This window comes from Nomia melanderi, chromosome 7 (genome assembly GCF_051020985.1).
Source record: "Nomia melanderi isolate GNS246 chromosome 7, iyNomMela1, whole genome shotgun sequence".
Taxonomy (NCBI): domain Eukaryota; kingdom Metazoa; phylum Arthropoda; class Insecta; order Hymenoptera; family Halictidae; genus Nomia; species Nomia melanderi.
The window spans coordinates 14,618,980-14,635,015 of NC_135005.1; the positions used below are offsets into that span (position 1 = coordinate 14,618,980).

A 16,036-nucleotide genomic window follows, 5' to 3' on the forward strand; every position below is an offset into this window, starting at 1 on the left:
TACCGCGAATCCAAGATGGCCGCCCGGCCCGTAGGTGTTCCGTCCATAGAAGAAAGTGGATACTTACGATAGAAGTTTTTTCAGTCGGACAGAAAACAATGGAATACCATGGAATATCGAATGCGAGTTACAGCCACGTAATGATAGCTCCGGGCTTTCCGTATTGTTTACGGCTGCGCGCGAAGACAACACGACCGATGACGTAGATCCGGCACGAACGCGGTACGTAAAGCGCGGAGTTCACCAGTCAGTCGACGGCGATGGACAAAAACCCGTGACGAGAAACGTCCGCGCGTCGATTTGCGTAATTGACCGGCAAAACGGTCCCAAACACGCGATTCGCGATGGGGATTTCTCTTGGAAATTACCGCGGCCAAAGCGGGCAGCGCGCAAAAACTCAATGTACCGCTCGAACCTGTCACTCTTCAGGTTTTCTGATTCCTATGAAATTACAGGCGAAACGTGTAAGTTGCTTCTTTGTAATAATTATTTAATATTGGGAAGATTGTTTCGTCCGACGAAAGAGTAGCGGTATCATTAACCTGTTACCGAGTGATCTTTCCATTAGACTCGCGAGGACTTAGTGATGTGTGAATAATAGTTGTTTGAATTGAATTATACTGTAATAAGTATAAGTACTGTCTTATTTAGTATTGTTTTGAATACTATAGTATTAACTTTTTGAATAAGGTATTATTGCGAGGACTTGGGAAGTTTAATATACTTGTCTAACTCTAATGTGAATTGGGAAGTTCTTTCTTTGGAAATGGTCCTTTGAATCGAATTATATTATAGCAAACATAGGTATTGCCTTCTTCAGTATTATTTTGGAACCTGTAGTATTATTTCGAAAATTATAGTATTGCCTTGTTGAATAAAGTATCATCATGGGAGCTAATATAACTTCGAAAACAGTTCCTTCTTTGGAAACAGTTCTCTGAATCGAATTCTATTAAACATAAGTACTGCCTCGTTCAGTACTGTTCTCGAATCAATAGCATAATCTTAAAAACCACAGAATTGCCTTATCGAATAAACAATAAAACAAACTAACAAATCAAAGTATCCACATCTGCAACCAGAGATGCAGTAAAAAATCGAAATTCCCGGACTTTGTGAACCAGTTTCTAACCGTATAATCTTAAAAACCACAAAATAGCCTTATCGAACAAACTATCACCATAAGAACTAACATTACTTCAAAAACTACTTATCGCCTTAAAAACAGGCCCAATAAAACAAACCAACAAATCAAAGCATCCGCAGCCGCCATCAGAGGTGCAGTAAAAAATCTAAATTCCCGGACTTTGCGAACCAGTTTCCAACCGTACCGAATGCGTCAACAGGTTAGAGATATTCGTTACGCCGGCCGCGAGTTTCAAAACCGCAGCGTCCAGATATCGTGCTACCTGTTTCTCGTCTATTGTTGAGAGAGAAAAAGGATCAGAAGAACCTGCGCCCGCCTCTGGCCGGAGTACAACTCTAACCGGGTCGCAGGAAGGAGGTTCTCTATTCAGCCATGAGAATGTACAGCTTATGTAACCCGGTGTACCTGTTCGTACTCCGGGGTTAACGTGACATAATCGCGCGTCTCTTCGGTCGGGGCCCTATTCGATCGTTCCGTTCGGCACGTTCTGCCGATTAGTCAATAAAGGAATGCATACGTGGGCGTTGCGTGCCGATATGCTAATGCCGATCTTTCGCAACGAGTCGGCACAGGAGGATCCTCGATTGGAAAAGCGATTATAAAGCTCCCTACACACGTTCGAACAAGTTATTATGAGCACGATCGCCGGTGGGTTTCATGAGAGCCGCGTCAACGATTCCGATCGGGTGGTCGCGTAACGCCATTTTGACGCACGTGCCTTGAAACGGACTATTTCGTAACTGCAATGTTATTATCGATGCCGGGGCGTACGCTGATCATCGTAAATGAAGGATTAATGGTTAAAACGGATTTTGTTTCTTAAGTTTATTGTTGTTGTCGATACTAGGATATAGGTTGATTGTCAGAAACAAAGATTTTAGAGGTTATGAAAGATTAGATCATTTCCTAACTCGGTTATTATTGCTAGTACTAATACGTACGTATTAATTATAAGAAACAGAGAATTAGAGGCTACCAATGGAGCAAAAGCTGATTAAAGAGCAAATTTTCTGATTCTACGTTATTGAATTAGATGAATGCAAACGAGGCTGGTGACGATAGAAATTAGTTGCGTACCGATGACTCCATTCTTTACCATTCATCGAATGGAATTTATTGAAAATCCATTGAATCTTAAATCCCGCATCGTTGCTAGCTTCTTTTCGCCAAATTTGGCACAAGATTCATGCAAATGAAGCTAGTGACGATAGAAATTAGTTGCATACCGATGACTCCATTCTTTACCATTCATCGCATGGAATTTATAAAAAATTCATTGAATATTAAATCCTGCATTGATGTTAGTTTCTTTTATTCACGAAATTTAGGAGAAGATTCATGTAAATGAAGCTAGTGACGATAGAAATTAGTTGCATACCGATGACTCCATTCTTTACCATTCATCAAACGGAATTTATTAAAAATCCATTGAATATTAAATCCTGCATCGATGCTAGTTTCTTTTATTCGCGAAATTTAGGAGAAGATTCATGCAAATGAGACTAGTGACAATAAAAATTGCGTATGTATTACTCCATTTACCATTCATCGAACGGAATTCATTAAAAATCCCTTGAATCTCGAATCCCGATGCCAGTTTCTCCTCGCGAAATTCGGGAGAAGATCGATGCACCGAAAGATGTCGCAAGGTGTGTACGATGCTTAACGGCCGGTCGGCGTGGCTCGTTCGTTCGATCCCTCCGACCGATCCGTCATAGACAAGATCTCCGTGAAACACGCGCGGCCCCGGTCACCGTAGCGGCCGGGAGAAAGCAAAGTGAGAGAGACTTTACGAGGCTAAAAGACGACCGCGGGAGATAGTAGCGTAACAAACGTCTGGCCCCCGGGAGAAACCACTTTCGCTCTTTTCGCCACTCGCCCGTGCGTTTTCATTCCCTCCCCGGGATAGACTTCGGCCGCGGCACGCGAAACTGCTGCTCGTACCTCGGTTTTAACGTATTATCCACCGGAAACCGGAGATTTCGCTCGCAGATAAATATTCTCGAACAAAAGAACCACAAAGTCACTCGAAAAATGATACTCCTAAGGAATTCCGTTGCCCAAGCCTGTTACGTCGTGACGTAACCTCTAATCGCACGTAACACAAAATAGATCATTTCCCTTAAGACATTCTATAAATAACAAATAAAATAACAAAGAAAATTCTAATTTTTCTCTTATAACAATTCTCAACAGCATCGGTTCTCGATAGAACGATCAAACATATATCGCCGAAACAATTTAGCGTTCCAACGATTACCGTCGTTACACAGTCGTATAGTGCGGAATTTAATGGAACAGATCAATTAAGGGTACGAATGATGTTTAGCGCGACCGATATTACACGGGTCCCCGTTTAATGGAACCCACCGACGAGCATAATAAAATCCCGTACTCACGGCAGCGTAAAGTCTATGTTTTACTCGCAACTCGGTAGTCGAACACGTGAACGATGATTACGCGTAATTGCGCTATAATGTTAATGACGTTAATGGCATTAAGAGACATTAATTATGTCCCGATCGCCTGCGCGCGCGCGCGCGCGCGCGTCTAATGCCGCCCATAATCCGTCCCCGTCGCATTTTACGACAGGGGAAATGCTTTCTCGTCAGGTCAGTTTCCTACCGTGAAAATTCCGCTCGCGGTTTTTATCGCCGCGCCGGAATGCTCGTTACACGATTCCGTCGAAGAAAGAGGCTCCGCTCGGCCCTCGGACGCGGTAGAAAGTTCACTCCCGAGCGAAATTCGACGATATCGACTGCGTAATTAGCCGCTCGATGATTCGATCGCCTGGAAATAGGTCGCCGCCGGTTTTTCAACGTATCTTACGCCTGAAAGTCCTTGCCGGGAATCTAGTTTAACCCGCGCCGGCCGGCAGAAAGTGCAAAAATCGGCTGCGCGAAAAGCGCGCGGCCAATAACATGATGCGCGATGAACGTCGCGGCCTCGGTATTGTTTATTGAATCGTTACCGCGGTCGCTTAACGATCCATAAGAATCCGAACGTTCGCCGTAGCGTTTTAATGCTCGCGGTACACAACGAATCGGACATTGTTCTTTTTTTGCGCGCCGAGTTTAATTCCCTGTGAACAATCGGGGATTCGTTCCGCGGCGTTCGCGGGGGAAAGAATGGGAATATTCAGCGATTAAGTTCGTTAATCGGCGAACAGCGAGTTCAAGGACACGTCAAGGGCATCGACTTTCCGCGAAACTCGACGGTTCGTTTAATCGTAACGTTGTTCTTTCCTCTGGTTTCTTCGGTCGAGATAAAGGAGATACCGAGAGAGAAGGATCTTATTAACCTTGATGCGTCCTTGACGGTCCGTTACTTTTACCACACTGACTCCTTTCGTTGAAATGTAAATCTCGCGATTAACGAGATTCATTCAGATCTCCGATCTCGTTGCGTTCGGTTCAACGTACTCATCCTTCGATGAAATCCCCTGGGCCGAGACGCGTCTGCCCGCGTCGAAGAGATCGAGGAAAAATTGCTATATTTTTAGAAAGTGTGCGTTCGGAGGGAATTACCTTGGAACCTGCGGACGGATATTTCAGGACGCCGCCGTTTTAATGGCCGGTCTGCGCAGGTGTGCTTTAAGCGTGGCCCAGTTGTCGAGCGTCGTTCCTAGGAAATAGATTCTCGTCTCTGTATAGGGGGAGTACGAAAAGGGGTGATTAATGATCGATCGCCACCGTGTAGAGAAGTGTTTTTAATGAAAAACGTATACAAAAAAATAGATTCTTTATTAAAAATAAAAATTAAATAGAAAGCCGATCGGTGGCTTCGTTGGAAATAGAATGAAGTGCGCGTCAATGTGTGTAGAAAGTTTCGGTTTCACTGCGCGTTCTCTTGTTCGACCCGCGGTGATTGTTTGTTGTTCGTCTCGAACGAATAATCTAACCCTTTGCACTCGGGAGGTGACCCTCGGTCACCCGATTTCACGCGAAACTGTAAAATCTGATATTCAACGTTGAGCTTCGTGTAACTCGATACCTGAAACATTGGAGTAATAGCTTGTTCCTCGATGTACTTGCGATTTCCCTTCGAGATAGCTTTCGATCGTCTTTGTCTCGTAGAAAAATGTTAACCCTTTGCACTTCAAAGGTGCCTCTCAGTCACTACTCGATTGGTGCATCAAAATCGTAAAATTTCGTATTTAACGTTGTCTTGAGTAACCTGTCGATACGTGAAACGTGGAAATAAAATACCATTGTTCTTATTTTGTCAATAGATTCCTCGTTAAGTTGAAAAGAATGTCATTTATATTTCATAAAAATAAATTAAACGTTTCTAGTGACAAATTTTTGGAGTGCAAAGGGTTAATCTTTTGCGGACGAAGACTCGAAAGTACACAAAGCTTGCAACGTACGAAGCTAAATTATACATCGAACGCTTAGACAATAGTAAAGAAGGGAACTATACGCTGATCACCTGCTATTCAAGTAATTGAATCATTCGTTTGCAATTCAGTGTTCCAAATATGAAGATTTCATCTGATCGAAATGTCGACATTCGTCCGCGAAGGGTAAAACTAAAACACCGTTGCTCGGTTCGCTCGTTAACACATTGCGCGCCGGCCCCGCGATAATGCGGGATTTTTAGTCATTTAATTTCTAATCCTACGTTCATTCAACATTTTAGATATGTGTAACAAATCCAAAATAAAATTTACAGAATCGAATTCCTTATACTCTTCTGTTAGTTAGAAATCTTGGTTTGATCGATGTTTAACCCTTTGAACTCTATAGGCTCCAATATTGCACCAGTTATATTAAATATTTTAATGAATCAAAGAAACTACCCTAAAATTATTAGATTTTCCACACATCCAAATTTTCTACTGAGAAGGAAAATAAAAGGTCGAAGGAATGTTATAGCATTTCTAATTTTCGCTAATACTATAAAAATTAGGAATACTATGTTATAGCATTTTTCATTTTCGCTAGAGATACCATAAAAATTGCAATTGCTGATAAATTATAAAACCATCTGGAGTGCTAAGGGTTAAAAGTGTATCGATATAATCACCGACGCTCGCGTTTTTAGCAGCCGAAACTCAGCCGGCGTTCAACGTGTTAAATTTCAAGGTTGAGCGTTGCAGTTGAAGAGAAGAGATTCTCGAGTCGCGGCGAGGCTGCGCGTGAAGGCGATTGAAAGAAACAACCATGTCGATCGACATCATCTCGATTTATTTCCCGAATACTTCCTCAGATTGTCTACATCGTTGAAAAAACTGTCGTTTTGTACTTACAAGCGTAACGCGACACGGCTGCGTCGCGGTGGAGAACGCCGCGGAGCGGATCACTTCCGGTCGGGTCCCCCGAATGTTTCTGCCGGAAGCGTACAGTGCCGGAAGAAAGTATTGATACATCGTTCAGTCTTACTGTCGATTGACAACGGAAATTTCAGTGCAAAGGAATTCATCTTATTAACCTCCGGACGATGGACGTTTGTCGATCAGTTCTCGAACACCGATATTCTACATCATTCAAACAGGTGCAGAGAATCAATGAATTACTGTTTGAATGATTTCTGTATAAATCGCATATTCAAATGGGAACGCAAGTTAAGTATAAATACATAAACTAAACAGAGATTTTAAAACTCTGGGTCAAGATAGACCCGGTCATCGTCCGAGGGTTAATCATTACGAATGTTTACGCGTATGCCAATCTCAATTCTCAAACCATCACTTAAACCTGCTGCCTAATATGAGTCTTTAACGTCATTACGTTCATTTCATCGGTTGTCCAAATACGAATTTAAGAAACACAAGAAAATCGTTATTAACCCTTTGAGTGCCAGAGGAAATTTGCATATTCAGAAATGTCAGACAATTTTAAAGCTATTTCAGATGCAAGATTAATAGAAATTTATATTGAAGTAAATTTTGATCTAACGTTGATGAAATTCTTATACAATACTGAAGACAAGACTTTCTTTATTACTAATAAAATCAAAAGGAACTCAGCACTCGAAGGGTTAACCCTTTGCGGTCGGTGTCTCCGTAGCGGGGACATTTTCAACCCTTTGCACTCGAAAGTTTTTCAATAGAAATATTCAACACTTCGTGACGAAATATAGGTGATGTTTGAAACTAATTTAACGATAATTCATAGATAAATTAAGCAACAGACGTGTTTTATTTCGATGTTTCACGTAACAATGCGAAGTTTGATTTGAAATATTAAATATTCAACTTTATAGTTTTGTTGTATCGAATCAAGTGGTGACTGAGAGTCACCTCTCGAGTGCAAAGGGTTAATATTCATGTATTGAATTTAAATTCTGTAAGGAAACTGTGAAACGCTAGATCCGACCTGCTGGAACTCTCAACAGCGAAATCTGCCGATCGCAAAGGGTCAATACAAACCGCAGCATCGCGCTCTCTCAGAAACCTCGAAAACCACGTAAACACCCGCGGTGCATTATCAATAAATATCAGCGGCGTACGAATAATTCGTTCAGTCACCGTACAACGACCAAAGATGGCGGGACCCGTCGCGCAAGCGAGCCCCCGCGTCGCGAATGGGAGTAGAATGGGGGGGAATGACAGTGGTATTAAAATATAACGTTATCAATATCAAATTACATCAACGGGGCTGTAATAAAAAATAGAAGGAGAAGCGTGACCGCGTAGCCGCCGGGCGTCCGGTGCCCGGCAGGCCGGCCGACCCGGAAGTTACATTCACTATTTACACGGAGTATCATCCATTAGCGTGCGAGTCCATCCAGCGGGAAGAGATGTCGAATCTCGTGCGCGTTCCTTGGGCGCAGCGAAAAATCATCGTCTAGGAACTTCATCGTTTTTGTCTTCGTCTTCTCTCTCGTTCTCGGCGCCTCTCCGGTTCTTCGCTGCGTCCAATCGAGACTCGAATTACAATTATAAATTATAACGTCGCCGCGTCGCTTCGCTCCGTTGCGCGAGGAAAGAAACCGTTCGCAGTCCACTCTTCGGCTTTCGATTCTCCCTCTTCGGCTGCCCTCGAACGTTTCGAACGAGGATGATCCTCGACGTAGTTTCGAACGAAGATGATCCTCGACGTGGAACGTTTCAAATGATGATACTCGACGTGGAACGTTTCAAACGAAGATGATCCTCGACGTAGTTTCAAATGATGAAGATCCTCAACGTGGAACATTTCAAATGATGAAGATCCTCGACGTGGAACGTTTCAAATGATGAAGATCCTGGACGTGGAACGTTTCAAACGAAGATGATCCTCAACGTGGAACGTTTCAAACGAAGATGATCTTCGACATAGTTTCGAACGAAGATGATCCTCGACGTGGAACATTTGAAATGATGAAGATCCTCGACGTAATTTCAAACGAAGATGATCCTCGACGTAGTTTCAAACGAAGATCCTGGACGTTCACGCGGGTTTCCTGCGAAACCGCGGGCTGACATGGGTAATTCCCGACGCGAGAAACGACGTCGTCGGTAGACAGCGATGGACCGTCGCGCGGACGTTTCGTTCCTCGCTGCAGAAGCGTTCTGTGGCGGCGGAGACGGCGCTCTTGCGTTCCCAGGGGAATCATCAAGACACGACGCACTTCTCTGTGTCCTTCTGCGCCTGGTTCGACGAGCCCGACGATGTGGGGCCGCGCTTCCTCGCGCAGGCGACGGCGTCGTTCGGTACGTACGAGATCCTGACGCCGCCGTACGCTCTCCTCGGCGGAAGCGCGTACGCCGCTGCCTCGTCGGAGCTGCTGGAAGAGCTGCAGGTCGAGCAACAGCTCTCCGCGTCGTCGTCGTCGCCGTCGACCCTCGATTTCGATCCTCCTGCTACACCTGCGGGTGGAGATGCCGTTAGATTCTCGTCGTGTACTGAGAATTTTATATTCTCTTAGAATTGAAAGCAGCCGAGTGGTACGGTTAGAGGTAATCGTGAATACTAGGTTCACGGACGTTTATTGTGGTTTATATCGATAACAAAACTTAACGTTCGTATACCTAGCGTTTGAAAATTATAGGTTGAAATATAAATAACCCTTTGCACTCGGGAGGTGACTCTCAGTCAGCACTTGATTCGATACAACAAAACTATGAAGTTGAATATTTAGTATTTTAAATTAAACTTCGTATTTCTATGTGAAATACTTAAATAAAATAGATTTCTTGCTTAATTTATCTGTGAATCATCGTCAAATTAGCTTCAAACGATATCGTATATATCTCGTTGGAAAATGTTGGATATTTCTAATGAAAAACTTTCGAGTGCAAAGGGTTAATGATATTGAAATATTACGTTGGCATTGAATCAAGTGATGACTGAGAGTCACCTCTCGAGTGCAAAGGGTTAATACCTTCACTTTCGAATAGATTTGTTGGATCAAACGAGATATCTTCCTTAGATTATTGACAATACAACAGATCGTCCCGTCAATTTCGAAAATCGTTGGCATCCAGCATCATACAGCGTCGTCTACGCAAGCACTAACCCAAGGGAAGATCACAAACTTCCCTTTGTAAGGTGTCAGGAAAAATTCGGCACTTAGGCCAGTATTCAAACGAGTCTTAATATTTCATTAGCTTTAATGAACAGAAAAATAGTCGGCTCACGACTGCACGAAAAATGAACACATAAAAAACGCAATAAAACGAAAATACGTTCTCCATCGACGCGACTGATCCAACAAGCGTTTCTTTTTTTCTCCCCCGAAATTACCGATGCGCATTTCTGCGCAATTCGAACGGGCGTCGGCGCCTCTTACACTTTATTATTCTACGCAATTGTTTACGCACCCCACGACGAAGAGCCGGCGACTTCTTCCGGCTGCAAGCTCCTCGATCGGGAGACGTTCGTCCTCGACAGCGACGCCGGGGACGGCGACGGCGAGGACGAGGAATTCCTCTCGTTGGGGGATGAGAGGGTGACGCGGGACGACGCGACCGCGTGATCGTTCGCGTCGAGGTCACCTTGGAAGCGTACGCGTCGCGACGTCGGGGTCGGGGGATCCGTTTGGCCAGCGACCAGACTCGTCGGCGACGTCGCCGATTCCTGGGCCAAAGCGGTCGCGGAGACCGCGACGCCGGCGACCGCCCCGGTCGATGTCGACGACGCCGACGCCGACGCTGACGCTCCCGATGACGGCCGCGGGGGCGGGGGCAGCTCCGGCATGCTCGACGCGTGGGACGGGGCGCAATTCTGCACGCATCTCAGCGGCTCCCGGTCCCTCGCCTGCATTAGCCTGGAACATCCATTGATCGTATCGTTGTTAGCTATTTGCGGTATTTGGTATGCTTCTGGGTAATTGGGTTAGGTATTTTTCTGCTTGACCGGTTTCTGGGTAGGTTGGATTAGGTGATTTTTGTTGTTTGATTTGGTTTTGTGTAGTTGGATTAGGTGATTTTGTTGCTTGATGAATTTCTGGGTAGATTGGGTGTGTGTTTTCGTTGTTTCATTTGGTTTTGGATAGTTCGATTAGGTGATTTTTGTGCTTGATTAATTTCTGGGTAGTTTGGTTAGGTACCTTTGTTGTTCGATTCGTTTTTGGGTAGTTCGGTTAGGTGATTTTTGTGCTTGACCGGTTTCTGGGTAGGTTGGTTGGGTGTTTTTGTTGTTTCATTCGTTTTTGGATAGTTCGATTAGGTGATTTTGTTAGTTGATTAATTTCTGGGTAGTTCGGTTAGGTACCATTGTTGTCTGACTCGTTTTTGGATAGTTGGATTAGGTACTGTTGTTGCTTGATCGGTTTCTGTATAGTTTAATTAGGTATCATCGTTATTTGTTTCGTTTTTGGGTAGCTGGATTAGATGATTTTGGTGTTCAATTATTCACTGGGTAGTTCGGTTAAGTATTGTTACTGTTTCAATCCGTTTTAAGTAGTTGGACAAGGTAATTTTCTTACTTGATCAGTTTCTGAATAGTCTTTCCACTTTACTTTCGAACAGAAACGATAAAAACGTCTCAGTTGAAAAGAGATCCTCGAATCAATTTACCTTCCCAATTCGCTGCGATTTTCCTCCGGATGAGAGCTACGTTCCTGAAGCAGTCTCTCGAGATTCCTCTCGAGCAGTACCCGGTCAAGGCCGCCCGTCCTCGAGCCGCTGGAAGGAAAACCGTCGACGGTGAATTCTGGGCTGAGTGTGCTCTGGGTCGGTGTCGTTGCCAGGGAAGCGGACGTTTGATGATGCTTCCTGGTCATTCGGGGCGAGTTTCGTGGCGATCCGAGGGTGTGTCTGGATCCCGGTGGCGGAGGGGGCGGGGGTGGCGGCGGAGGGCTCGTAGAACCCTCGCTAGGTGGTGGCGGCCTTCGGCCAGTCCTGGAAAGTCACGATCGGAGATCGGTTAAGTCAACAAGGGAATCACGAAGGCGACGGCAATCAGTACTGTTGGGGCTGGAGACAAATATGTACTGATAAAGCATGATACTCCGCGATGTCCACGTGTAGAACAGGGTCAGAAGACATCCCCTTTCGACCCCTGTGTCAATAACCAACGTTTCACTAACGGTTCTCGATAAATCAAGGTAGCAGAGTGTTAGTCGAAGACGAGACGCTGGAACTACTTTCCTTGGATGAACTCTCCTCTACTATTGCTCGTTTCATTAGAAACGACTGGAACTGTGATCTTCGGAGTTCATCAAGCGAACTAGTTGACATAAGGATAGAACAAATACTCTCAATATACTCTGGGATTGCTAAACTTCTATTCCAAGATTCCCAGTGATCCAAAAGCTTGGAAGCTGAAGAGAAATAGCAATTTAGGATGCTTCGTTCTGTGAACCAGTTCTTGATATAAGGATCATACTCTCAGTATCCTCTAGGATTGCTAAACTTCTATTGCCAGTAATCCAAAAGCTTGGGAGCTGAGGAGAACTAGTTCTTGACACAAGGATCATAGAACAGATACTCTCAATATCCTCTAGAACTGCTAAACTTCTATCCCAAGATTCCCAGTGATCCAAAAGCTTGGAAACTGAGGAGAAATAGCAATTTAGAATGCTTCCTTCAGCTAGTTCTTGACATAAGGATCATAGATACTCTCAATATCCTCTATAATTGCTAAACTTCTATTCCCAGATTCCCAATAGTCCAAAAGCTAGGAAGCTGAGGAGAACTAGTTCTTGACATAAGGATCATAGATACTCTCAATATCCTCTAGAATTGCTAAACTTCTATCCCAAGATTCCCAGTGATCCAAATGCTTGGAAACTAAAGAGAAACAGCAATGTAGGATGCGTGTCCATTCAAGAGTCTAACTATCTTAAACAGCTCCAGAGAGTCTCAATGACAAGTACCAAAGATTTCAAATACGTGTCCATTCAAGGATCAAAAGGAGAAACAGCAACTGAGGATGCGTGTCCATTCAAGAATCGAACTGTCACAAACAGCTCTAGAGAGTCTCAATGACAAATACCAAAGATTTCGAATACGTGTCCATTCAAGGATCAAAAGGAGAAACAGCAACTGAAGATGCGTGTCCATTGAAGAATCGAACTATCGTAAACAGCTCTAGAGACCATTTCGCCGGAGCATCGAACCGCCCATCATCCTGAACGTCGACTCGCGAAAAACGCTCCGGACAGCAGCTCCCGGTAGTTTCGCCCTGAAACGGACACGTATCTTTTTCTCGTCGTCCCTGTAGATGCTATTAAAGGCGGCGTAGGAATGTCCGGGGCATTTCGATCGTGTGTACCTGAGGAAAGACGGAGGAGGCGGCGCGCCAGCGGACGAGTCGCTCGGCGTCGTCGGCGGTTCCCCCTTGCTGCACGCTATGCTGCAATAAATGGCACCTCTTCGCGGCAGGAACGGCCGTCCGAGGAGGGAGGTACGGCAAGTGGCGCAGCAGAAGCAGGCCTCGGTCGCGTGCCAGTGCTGACCCTCGTGCGACATTTGCCCCTGATCGACGCCGATCGGCTCGCCGCAGCTGTCGCAGTACTCCGCGAAGGAGGCGTCGAAGCATCGCAGACAGTACGGTCGTCCTTCTCTCATCACGTACCTTTGACCCCCGAGCTGGAACGAACATTCAGACTTTAGCTTGGCGAACGCACCGGTTCGACGCGGGGTCGTCCGATCTCGGGATGGAGAGTCAAGATGATCGTAGAGGTTCAAGATGAATGAGAGACCAGGAATTAGTTGTGTTATCGAAATATCTAGACTCTTATCGCTTGGCATGAGGCGTTTCAGAAACAGCAGTTCTTTCAGTAACAGTGCTTACAATGTTTAACCCTTTGCACTCGAGAGGTGATTTCACGCTAAAACCATGAAATTTGATATTTAACCAGTTAACTGTGTTTGACGAGTATACGTCATCATAAAGCTTGACACGGTACAAATTCTTTCAGCGATAAATTCTTTATTTTTTCTCTACGTGCATTCTTCCTGCGTTCGATGAGTATACGCTCCATTTTCTATAGCGCGCAGAACGAGAGGTTCTTCCAAATTCCACAGCTAACTGGTTAATACTTTAGAAATATTGAAATAAAATAGCTTTGTTCCCAATGCACGATTTCTGCTCAAATTCCACAAGATATCATCTCATTAGAAAATGTTCAAATGTCTCTAACGAAGAACCGAGTGCAAAGGGTTAAACATATCGTTAAGATACAAAGAATATTCAAGAGATCTTCACAACTTTCCGTACATTATACCACGTCGCTAGCCGAGAGCAGAAATGCATTTCTTTGCGCAATGAAATGTCGATCGTCGCAAACACGTTGGCAGCGAGCGCGTTGAACGGTCCGAGTATACGAATATTTTCGTTCCCTTTTAAACGAAGGCGCACCGAGGACTTGAAAATTACTTCCGCTAGAAGTAGGCAACATTTATTTCAGGAATCTGGTTTTACAGTTGCGGAGCGAGGCGGTTAGCAGTCATTGTCCTGCGACGCAGGTTCGGAGTGCAGCGGCGGCGTGGAACGTCCGCGCTTTTTGCGTGCGCGACAATTATTTACGCCGGGCTAGCGAGGTCCGCGGAGAGTCGTTTACCCCTGAACGATTTAGCTGTCAGTCTCAGTGCCGTCCCCTTTACATCCAGCGACGGCTGTCCGCTCGCGAACAACTCGCACGCAATAATTCGTCGAATGTAGGTGTCGATAAACGTCACGCGCAGCGGCGCGGACGCTCTTCGTATCTCCGCCGCCATTGCGAACCGGACGAAAGCTCCTTATCGTCTCTGTAAACTGTCCGACGAATACACTGACGGTCAAAACTATCGGTCTCTCGTTTTTCAACCCCCTTTGCACCCGGAGATTTGTCGATAGAAATTTTTATCATTCACGAATATTAACCTGCTGCAATATCCGAGCCTACAGAGTTCAAAGGGTTAACCCATCGCCGCACACTTTTGCCTTCGAAATTACAGATGTTTCTCCGCGGGATTACTAAAGAAATTAATTTCTTAATACGCAAATTGAATCGTAAGTCAATTGAAATGTCAATAGCTTCTTAGAGTTCCTATGTAAAAATTTGACAATAGCAATTCGATTGCCCGGTAGTTCTAGCGTTATTCCTTTTGTTTATGGTTTCGAGGGACTAATGAACGAAACGGGGAAACTTTCAGATCAGACTGCGAATAAAGGTGTCAATTTGAATTTGCTAAGTAATAATAAATTTAGTGAATATTCTGTCCGAATGCAGCTCACTTTTTAATATCGTCACTTCCAAAGACACCCTCTCCTCGACCAATACCAATACAGACATAATCTAATCTTATCCTATCGATTTAACAAGACACCGAGCTAAGAAATCCAGACATTGATCCAGCGAGACTCGTTCTTCAACTTTTGACCGACAGTGTACGCGGACACCGGTAGCCGCGTGCTAGCACCGCCAGTTACACCCCTCGTTGGCCAGCGATAATCCGGAACTACGTTTACACGTTTCTCTATTCACGTATCAATCAGTATTTAGCGTGGGTATCGATTAATGGGCTGACAGTAGATATAAAGGTGTCGCTCGCAGACTGATGAATGGAAGTCCGGCGAAACTAATTGTATTCTGTAAAGATCGACGCGCGGAATGCGAAGGCCAATCAGCGGACCCAGAGGTGAGACCTTTCGCTCGATCGGGCCGCTGATTATTAAAGCCCGACTGTCGCGAAGGAATCTCGAGCTCGGTCGCTAAAATGCTCACCAGCTGCGGCAAGATCGTTCACAATGCAAGTTTTTACGGGGATCGAGATTGACTCGACGTCTAGCCTACCATAAACCAACCGCGATCAAATCAAACGAGCGAGTAACCTCAGGCAGAAGTCACTTCGTATTAAAACTACCAAACAATTCAATTCGCTCTTCGAAATTTCTCTGTAGAGACGATCTCTCGAGACTTCAACCGATTTACAATTCAATTCGCTCTTCGAAATTTCTGTATAGAAACCGTAAGGCTGTCTCTCGAGACTTCAACCGATTTACAATTCAATTCGCTCTTCGAAATTTCTCTGTAGAAACCGTAAGACTATCTCTCGAGACTTCAACCGATTTACAATTCAATTCGATCTTCGAAATTTCTCTGTAGAAACACTAAAACTATCTCTTAAGGTTTCAACCGATTTACAATTCAGTCTACATATTTGAAATAAAACAGTTACTCAGAAAACTCATACATCAGGGTGTCGCCTTTACAGCCTACCATAAACCAACCGCGATCAAATCAGATGATCGAGTAACCTCAAGCTTGAAGTCACTTCGAAGGCTCTTCGAAGTTTCTGTATAGAAACCCTAAGACTATCTCTCAAGACTTCAACCGATTTACAATTCAATTCAATCTTCGAAATTTCTGTATAGAAACCCTAAGACTATCTCCCAAGACTTCAACCGATTTACAACTCAATTCGCTCTTCGAAATTTCTCTATAGAAACCCTAAGACAATTTCTGAAGACTTCAACCGATTTACAGTCTACATATTTGAAGTAAAACAGTTACTCATAGAAAACTCATACA

General features: G+C 44.5%; 1 protein-coding gene across 16 annotated transcripts in view; it reads right to left on the minus strand.

Annotated features, from left to right (window-relative positions):
• Positions 1-4,938: 4,938 nt before the first annotated feature.
• The window catches only part of LOC116425078 (testin), a 173,697-nt gene continuing 162,599 nt past the window's right edge, over positions 4,939-16,036 (minus strand). For 15 of the 16 annotated variants that reach the window (XM_076369268.1, XM_076369265.1, XM_076369277.1 and 12 more), the window contains 4 exons: positions 12,793-13,109; positions 11,094-11,417; positions 9,897-10,342; positions 8,552-8,942 (listed from right to left, as the gene is read on the minus strand). In XM_076369268.1, coding sequence (XP_076225383.1) covers positions 8,689-8,942; positions 9,897-10,342; positions 11,094-11,417; positions 12,793-13,109 — 1,341 coding nt within the window. In that variant the 3' untranslated portion in view covers positions 8,552-8,688. Of the gene's footprint in view, positions 8,943-9,896; positions 10,343-11,093; positions 11,418-12,792; positions 13,110-16,036 lie in introns of all 16 variants that reach the window. The other variant, XM_076369272.1, reaches the window with a different exon arrangement.